The sequence below is a fragment of the Lipotes vexillifer genome, unplaced genomic scaffold (genome assembly GCF_000442215.2).
Source record: "Lipotes vexillifer unplaced genomic scaffold, Lipotes_vexillifer_v1.1 scaffold680, whole genome shotgun sequence".
NCBI classification, from domain to species: Eukaryota; Metazoa; Chordata; class Mammalia; order Artiodactyla; family Lipotidae; genus Lipotes; species Lipotes vexillifer.
The window spans coordinates 2795163-2804398 of NW_006780838.1; the positions used below are offsets into that span (position 1 = coordinate 2795163).

The window sequence follows — 9236 nt, forward strand, 5'->3', positions numbered from 1 at the left end:
GGTTCAGCATTTAACTCTGTGTCAAGGCAACACTGGCCCACCAACCAAGCAACTAAGAGCTGCACGGACGGGTCTGGTCCGGTGCCCGAGAGGCATCTGGTGAGGATGGCTGGACAGCCAGACAATGAAAGGCTCCCCGGGGGCCGCTAGTTCAGCCCGGGGTAGGGTGGGGGACGGAGGGAAGGCGAAGGCAGACGAGCGAGCTCCTTCTCGCCCGAAGACACGGTCAGCGGCAGACCCCCTCCTCAACGGCGCCTGGCGGCCTAGCCTCGGCCTCCGGGTCCCCGGCCACAGCCGGAGAGAGCCCCAGAAAAGCCGATTTCTCTCGGAAAGAGAGGGAACTTCCTGGTTCAGGCATTATGGGTAGGGGGCTAGCGCCCTCCCCCACCACCACAGGTATCCGCGGGGAGTCTAGCGCTGAGGGAAGGAAGCGGCCCCTCCCTGCGCCTCTGCCTGGGGGTGGGGGTCACCGAGTCGCGACCCCCGAGCGCAGCCACCCCATACTCGAGGCTTCCCACCATGGGGGAACCGGGCTCTCGACTTCCCAGGACGCGAGTCGGGGTCCCGGGGGTTTCAAACTTCCACAGCGGGCGCGGCCTGGCACCGGCACAGAGGAGTTGCCGCTAGCCGGCGAGGTTCCGGGACAGGGAGGCGGGCAGAGGCAGGGGACGCTGAGGGGCAGGCGGGGAAGCTCGTGCACGACGGAGGAGGGGGCGGAGAGGGCGCCGGGGTGGGGGCGGCAGCGAGGACCCGGCTCCCGGGAACTCGCGGGCTGCGCACCCAGGCCGGGGACGACGACGAGGCCGGGGACGACGACGAGGCCGGCGCAGCTCACCTTCCTGTGCTTCTCCTTGTAGGGCAGCGCCAACCACGGCATGTCCCGCACGAAGTCCTGCCACTGCCGCTGGTCCTGGTCCGAGGACACGAAGACAATCTCCAGGCGGCGCCGCGACTCGGGTTCCGCCGCCGCCCCGGCCCCCGGCCCCGGGCCAGCCCCAGCCCCTGGCCCAGCCGCCGCGTCCCCCCGCAGGCGGCCGTAGAAGGCGGCCAGGCTGGCGCTGAGCTGCGCGCAGGGGGCGCTCAGGCTACAGCCGAAGTAGAGCCCGAGCAGCGAGATGCCGCGGGCAGCCAGCGAGTGCACGTCCACCTCCTCGCCGCCGCCCGTCACCAGCTTCTCGCCCAGCAGCTCCTCCAGGAAACCCGACATCCTGGCCCACCGCTGCCCGGGCACGCGGGCACCCGGGCAGGCAGGCGGCGGCGACCGCGCTCCCTTGGTCCGCGCGGCAGGCAGAGGCGGCAGCGGCGGCGGCGGCGGCGGCGGCGGTGGCGGCGGGCACTGGGGAAAAGAAAGCCCCGCCCATGGGGCCCGCCCACGCCACGCCCCCTATGTAGCAGTGCTAGCCGCCTAGGCACTGGCTGCTGCAGAGGGCGTAGGGGGCGCGGGCTCCCGCCGCGTGGCCGAAGTGCTCGGGAGACAGCCCTGGCGGAGGACTTCCCATCTTCACACAATGTTACCTTCATCAGGCTAGGTCTTGCTCGGCACTTACTTCTCTGTGTGTATGTTTCGTGTTCTCTACTATAAGAGGACTGGAGAACGCCACCTCTTTTATTTCTTGTGTAGCTTCTGATCTAGTGCTAGGCACATGGGAGGGAATCCATAAGTACTTGTGGGTTGATCGCAGGTCTCACTGTGGGATTTCAGTCTCCAGGTCGCCGCGGCCATTTCCTCACCAGCGATTGGCTCTCTTCGATCTCCACAAATATAGGGACCAGATGCCACGGCATCTCTAAATCGAAGCTGGCTCCTTTCCTGAACCGGCTTCTGTTAAGTCTGTTGATAGTTGAGAAAAATTCTAGGGATTTTTTTTCCCCCCAGCTGGCAAGACGCTACCCTATGGTTAGAGAGAACCTGGATTAAACAGGTGGTCTGTGGCAAGTCTTCCGGCCTCCTCACCCCGACACACACACAGTCGAAAAATTAAAATGTACACCATGCCCACCCGCAACAGAGGAACAACAGTGTGTCCGCTCAGCTACCAACAGCCCAGTGAAAGGATGGGACGCCCCTCTCACAGCCCTCCACCAGGCTTTTGCAAGTTATTTCTTGGACATCTACCGCCATCTAGTGGAAAGGGTGAAAAAGAAAACGAGATACTGGCAGCCAAGCAGAATGTCTATATTTTATAGCGGCTTTCCACACATGCAAACACACACACACAAATCATAGCCTGCTTTACAAGAGTTCATTTAAACCTCAGAATATAACTGCAAGATTTGCGCACAAGCACAAATCTTCACGCTTAAGGTTCCCAATTTTCTGGGATAAAACATGGAATTGTACTAGTTTTCAGTTCAGTGAAATGTTACCACATAAAGCGGTGAAAGAGGTGGAGGTGGAGGCGGGCGCCATGAGTGGACTGGCAATCTCTTGAAACGATATCTACTTTCTCAGCATCCACCTAACACTGCTGCTCATTTCACAAGTAGGATCTTTGGCCTGAGGATTGCCTTTAGGCAGGCAAGAGACCTATGATAAAGACAAATTCCAAGCTCATTTTTAGTGTCATGCCAAAATTCTGTGCGACTGCAGGGACAGTATTATTATCCAACACATGGAAAGCATCGCTTTTTAGTGAAAACATGTAAAAGCTATTAACATAGCAGACATTAAGTTGTTAGATATCTTTTAAAATACTGAAAGTGGGTTAAAGTGTTTTATTTTCTCATCCAAATCATATTTGAAACACCCGTGGGTGGGTTACATCAGGCCCCGTCCAAAGCATGTGAGACAGATAGATTCCTACACCCTGACGTTTTCAAGTGAACACTGAAGATATGGAAGGGGACCATAAACATCCTATGGAAGATGAGGGACAAAGTATTTGGTGTGGAGGGAGGTGAGGAGGGAACTAGGGGGATTGCAAATTGGGGAAATAGTGAAGTCATTATTAGAGTACTTAACTTTGGTACACTATACGAAAGTCTGTATAAAGAGGTGGTATGTTCAGCATTTTCCTTTTATTATTTGAAAGGAAAGCACTTTCTACTGGAGTGTGTCCAAACCAGCATCTGGCACCTGGGAAAGTGAGAGTTTGAACATACTGCACATGAAATATAAATAAAATTTAGAGAATTGTTGGTGCAGCAGGCCTTGGTTAGATGCCAAATACTGCAGCTGCCTTTTAAAGGGGTGTGGAAAGAGGGGATTTGCAATGGAAATGATTCCAAAATCATAGTTCTAGTGGGTGTTTGTTAAAAGAAGAAGCCTGAGGAGACTCACTGGGCTTCCTGTGAAGAATAGCCAACATCCTTTGGCTTATGGAAAGCACTCTCTCTGAGTACATGGTTCAAGAGACCCACTTAAAGAAAATGTCCCAACTGGTATTTAGCTAGTTATGTTACATGAATTGACCTGCTATTCTGCAAATTATTATTGTTTTAAAATACGTGTTAAGGAGCCACAACATACATGACATTTACAGCACTTACACATTACAGTTTTTCTTTGGGGAAACTGCATTCTAAGGCACATGATGTCATACAAAACATGCACAGAACAAATACATATTTGTCACCTTTAAGATTCATAAATCACATTCCTTGGTCTTCAGTTATAGTAGCATAAGTGCACAAAGATGTATGTGTACAGATAGTTATTGATACACTGGTGAAATCAGAAAAAGACTGGAAAACTGGAAAGAGCCTAACTATGTATCAATGAGGAGGATTAAAGGATGGTGCATTCATCATTTGGGATACAATCTAGTCATTGAAAGGAATTAAGGAGATTTCTATGTACACTGTATCAGTCTGTGCTCTCCAGAGAAAGAGAACCAATATAGAGAGAGATTTGCCATAAGGAATTGGTTCACATGATTATGGAGACTGAGAAGTCCCAAGGTCTGCAGTCAGCAAGCTGGAGACTCAGAAGAACGGATGGTATAGTTAGTTCCAGTCTGAGTCCAAAGACCGGAAAATCAGGGGAGCTGATGGTGTAAGTTCTAGTCTGTATTGAGTCCAAAGGCAGGAGAAGACCTATGTCCCAGCTCTAAGACAGGCAGAGAGAGTGAATTCTCCCTTACTTTTTATTCTATCCAGGCCTTCAACTGATTGGATGAGGCCCACCTACATTGGGAAGGCAACCTGCTTTACTCAGTCTACTGTTTTACATGTTAATCTCATCCAGAAACACCCTCACAGACACACCCAGAATAATGTTTAACCAAATATCTGGGTACTCGAGACTTCCCTGGTGGCACAGTGGTTAAGACTCCATGTTCCCAATGCAGGGGGCCTGGGTTCGATCCCTGGTCAGGGAACTAGATCCTGCCTGCATGCCATAACTAAGAGTTCATGTGCCACAACTAAGAGTTCACATGTCACAACTAAGGAGCCCGTATGCCACAACTAAGGAGCCAGGTGAGCCGCAACTAAGGACCCTGAAAGCCACAACTAAGGAGCCTGCCTGCCGCAACTAAGAGCTGGCACAACCAAATAAATAAATATTTTTAAAAATATCTGGGTACTCTGCACCCCAGTCAATTTGACACACAAAATTAAACATCACATGTCTACCCCTTGTCAACTTGGCACCCATATGCATCTCCTTAAACCATACTTACTCTCCAAATAAAGACAATAACAAGATCATAATCCTGCCTAAAATGATACAAGTATCATGTATACAAGCAAAAATGCACTGACTCCATCCCCATAAGAGACGGTAAAGTCGTTGAGGATGTTTACTCACCTTGATATCCCGTAACTTAAGCAGGATGATGTAAAATTAACAATACTTAAATACTACAATATAAAGTCAATACATTTTATGTTACATTATAAGGAAATAAGAGATAAAAGGAACAAAGATGTTTGCCAAATACAAACACACACACATATATTCATAACAAGGAAGAAATACTCATGACAATATAGCCCTCATTTCTATAGCTGATCATGTGATCATAGCTGGTATTTATAACCACCTTCTTCTACTACCTTTTTTTAATGCCTTTTGACTTCAGCAAGCGCCTCAGCTGGTCGTGGTTCTTTACCTGGTGAAGTGACTCAAACCCTCATTCCTGAAGGGTCTAGGCCATTAGTAGTCCTGCCAGGACTAGGTTATTGTAGTTTTCCTTTGACCTTAATCACAGGGTATGATAACTAAGAGATGCCCTAAGGGGTCTCCCATATTGCAGATACACTCTTCCTTACCTTCACTGTTGACTAGTGGTCCAATTTCCCCTTGGTGGTCAGGATCAATCATTCCACCCAACAGAGTAACTCCCTTCTTTGTCTGTTAACTCAGAGGCATGAGTTGCCCAAAGTGGCCAGGTGGCAGTCTTAACTGCCTGTGCAATGGAATCACTGTTGTTTCTCCTGTTGGAGGCATTCCTCCATTTGGAACTAAGACCTGTAGGCCAGCAGAGCATGATGCTGTGGGAACAAGAAGCAAAAATTTTGCTAGTGGGTCACTAGGGATAATAGTGATTGGTGCCCCTCCCATTTCCACCTCTCGATTCCTGGCCCCGTGCCTCCTGGCTATGGGAGAAACAGCAACTTATACTGGATGCCACTTCAGAGCACACACAGTCTTCTGGAGAACCTTGCCCTGGCCCTGCAAAGTGCTGCCACCTAACTAGTGCTGTAAACCGAATGTTCAAAAGGCCATTCTACCGTTCCACCAAACCAGCTGCTTCAGAATGGTGAGGAACATGGTAACCAGTGAATTCCATGAGCATGTAACTTACTTGTGCCTTTGAGGCCTGCTTGGGCCCAATCGCAAATATTCCACATCCATCTGATGATGAAGTGTCCCTGTGCACGCCCAACCTTATGGCTTGGTGGGGCAGATAACACTCAGTTCATGATGGACAGCTCAGGTAGCATGGTAACTGATGCATGGTGGCCCAAGTGTTCAGCCTCTATGAAGACCCAGTAGCAGGCCACGTACTGTTTCTCCAAAGGTGAGTAGTTATCCACAGAGAATGGCAGGCCTCACCTACAGGGGCTGCCAAAGTCTCCAAACAGCATCCCTATCTGCCTGTGACCTACCTCAAGCACCATCGGATCTGATGGGTCATATGGCCCAAGGGACAGGGCAGCTTGTACAGCAGCCTGGAACTTCTGCAGGGTCTTCCCATGTTTGGGGAACCCCTCAAAACCAACAACTCTTGTGGTCACTCAGTAAACAGGCCAGAGTAACACACCCAAATGAGGAATATACTGGGCACACTGTGGCCTAGTGAAGTTGACACATAAAATTAACCATCTCTTGCACTGATATGAAATATCTCTAAGATGTAACACAAGAGAAAGTAACGTGCAGAATAGGTAGGAAAGACTAAGCTACCACTTGTAAATTTTTTATTTTTATTTTTATTTTTTTGCGGTACGTGGGCCTCTCACTGTTGTGGCCTCTCCCGTTGTGGAGCACAGGCTCTGGACGCGCAGGCTCAGCGGCCATGGCTCACGGGCCCAGCCACTCCGCAGCATGTGGGATCTTCCCGGACTGGGGCACGAACCCGTGTCCCCTGCATTGGCAGGCATACTCTCAACCACTGTGCCACCAGGGAAGCCCCACTGGTAAATTTTTAAGTGGAGAAAAAAACATATATATGTATACACAAATATAATGCTTATGTATGGAGGAAACATATCTGGAGAGACATTTAAGAAATAGTAACAGGGGACTTCCCTGGTGGTCCGGTGGTTCAGACTCTGCACTTTCAATGCTGGGGGCGTGGGTTCGATCCCTGGTGGGGAGCTAAGATCCCACATGCCACGCAGTACGGCCAAAAAAAAAAAAAAAATAGGGAAAACAAAAAGAAATAGTAACAGGTTGCTTAGGGAAGGGAATTGAAGAACTGGGAATAAATGTGAGAAAAATATGGAATATGGAAGGTATTATCTAGTCCAAAAAGAAAGTACTTTTTGCATTTTCAAGGATAAGATGCTATAAATGGAGAAAGAAGTATTTAAAGTACATCAGGACGTCTCAGAATAAAAGAGACAGAATGTCTCACACACACAAATTCAAATGCCATTAAAACAAAGCTGTTAAAAAAACCCAAAAAAACAAAAAAAACAAAACAAAGCTGTTAGCACAAAATGAACACTTACTGTAAAAGTTTTCCAAGTCCACTTAGTTCAAGAAATAATTGAGTCAACAGAATGTGAATCAAAATTGATTCAAACAAAAAATGTATTCCATTTAATTGGGAGTTCCCTGTAAAAAGATTTTACCTGTAGATTAATGCCCTAGTACAGTTTTTGCATCTGTTTTATCGTTTCCTTTTTTAAAAGCTGTGCTTTGGTGGCAGATCCACTGATAAGGGAAATTGCTTGATAGAGAGGTAAGTGAAACAAAATATGGATTGAGATTTGACAAAGATCAAGATGAGGGAAGGTAAAGAGGGGCATTGCCCTCACTGGTTACAGCAGAAGGGTGCTGCTTCTCTTTCTGGCACCAACTTGGTATGTAACCTTGGGAATTCACCCATAGTCCTTTCTATATTTCATTTTATCCCTCAGCAAAGCAGGAGTCCGGTCTCTAGTTTTTGAAGCCTCTTAACTCTTTTCTGAGTCAGAAGTGTGAGGTGCTAGAAAAACATGATGCATATTCCTATTTGCCTCCAATACTTTTCAGAGCAAATCTCAGGATCACAACTTGTCATTAATGTGAACCTACTGCAGATATAGCCAGAGTGTATGATTCATTGCCTGAGTCTGAAATAGGTCCTAAACATCCACCAGACTGCCAGACTATAGGCCAAATCTCCAATACAGCTTTTCATAAGCAAAGTCAAAGCAACAGCAGAAGAGACAGTAAGCAAATCTGGATTGTTGGGTCTGGGTGAGTAAATAAAACCTCCAAACAATTATGCTGTGGAAGAAATCTGCTCCAGAACATTAAGACCACCCATCAGAATCAGAGTCCAAGGATCTGTCACTGGAAACAGTACAGGATACCTCTGTTGTCACCATGGCTATCATAGGTCAAAGGTAAAAAGAATTAAGAAATAATAATAATAAATATTTTGTAACGATTTACACTTGACTGAGGACGAGGCGCAAATCAGAGAAATGACACTGAGTCCAAAAGTCCAAACTCACCTCCCAAAACACTAAAGACCACACATTATTGCGAATGATTCTGAGCCACCACTTTCAGATCCAAAAGAGATTATCAAAAGCAGAGATCTGAGAGACTTCGCTGGTGGTCCAGTGGTTAAGACTCTGTGTTTCCACTGCAGGGGGCACGGGTTCGATCGCTGGTTGGGGAAATAAGATCCCGCATGCCGCATGGCGTGGCATGGCACGGCCAAAAATTTTTTAAAAACAAAAACATTTTTAAATGGTTAAAATAGCAAATTAAAAAAAAAAAAAAGCAGACAACCAGGAATGGAAATACTCGAGGAAGCACTAAACTTGGGCGGAAGCATATGTGTCTTCCTGGGCACAAGTTATAGAAGCAACACACCAAGTTTAGGCTTTATCCTGGCACAGAGAAGAATTCTGAGCAGGGCACATGATCACGCTTCAGTGCTGAAAGACCATTCTGTGCATGGTTTGAAGAAGAGCAAGATAGGAGGCATGCAGACCAATTAAGAGTCTATTAAGTGAGGGCTCCCCCGGTGGTGCAGTGGTTAAGAATCCGCCTGCCAATGCAGGGGTCACAGGTTCAAGCCCTGGTCCGGGAAGATTCCACATGCCGTGGAGCAACTAAGCCCGTGCACCACAACTACTGAGCCTGCGCTCTAAAGCCCGTGAGCCACAACTAGTGAGCCCACGTGCCACAACTACTGAAGCCCGCATGTCTACAGCCTGTGCTCTGCAACAGGGGAAGCCACCGCAATGAGAAGCCCGCTCACCGCAACTAGAGGAAGCCCGCGCACAGCAACAAAGACCCGACACAGCCAAAAATAAATAAGTAAATTAAAAAAAAAAAAAGCTTTAAATACAAAGTCACTTGTCCAGTACCCACCACGCGTGGTGACTCAGTTGGCTACTCAGAATACCTATGTGGCCAGAACTCCTGCCAGCGACGGGACTATTCAGACTACTCACTGTTACCAAATTCACAGCCAACTCAAATCCACATGGGACACCCTGCACTTCTCAACTTGGACCTCCTCATTCCATCCCACTCCTGCTATTTCTTTTATTTCTGCACTCCTGACATGCTGAGAGAACTAGAGGCTAGCCAGGCTCTCCCAGACACCTGGGGCGAGAGA

The 9236-nt window shown here is 48.2% G+C and overlaps 1 protein-coding gene across 2 annotated transcripts in view; it reads right to left on the minus strand.

Moving 5' to 3' along the window:
- Window positions 1-1275, minus strand: part of NXN (nucleoredoxin) — a 143847-nt gene extending 142572 nt beyond the window's left edge. Inside the window, exon 1 of one of the 2 annotated variants that reach the window (XM_007454240.1) lies at window positions 836-1275. In XM_007454240.1, the coding sequence (XP_007454302.1) occupies window positions 836-1207 (372 nt within the window). In that variant the 5' untranslated portion in view covers window positions 1208-1275. The remainder of the gene's footprint in view (window positions 1-835) is intronic. The other variant, XM_007454241.1, reaches the window with a different exon arrangement.
- Between the last annotated feature and the right edge of the window lie 7961 nt (window positions 1276-9236).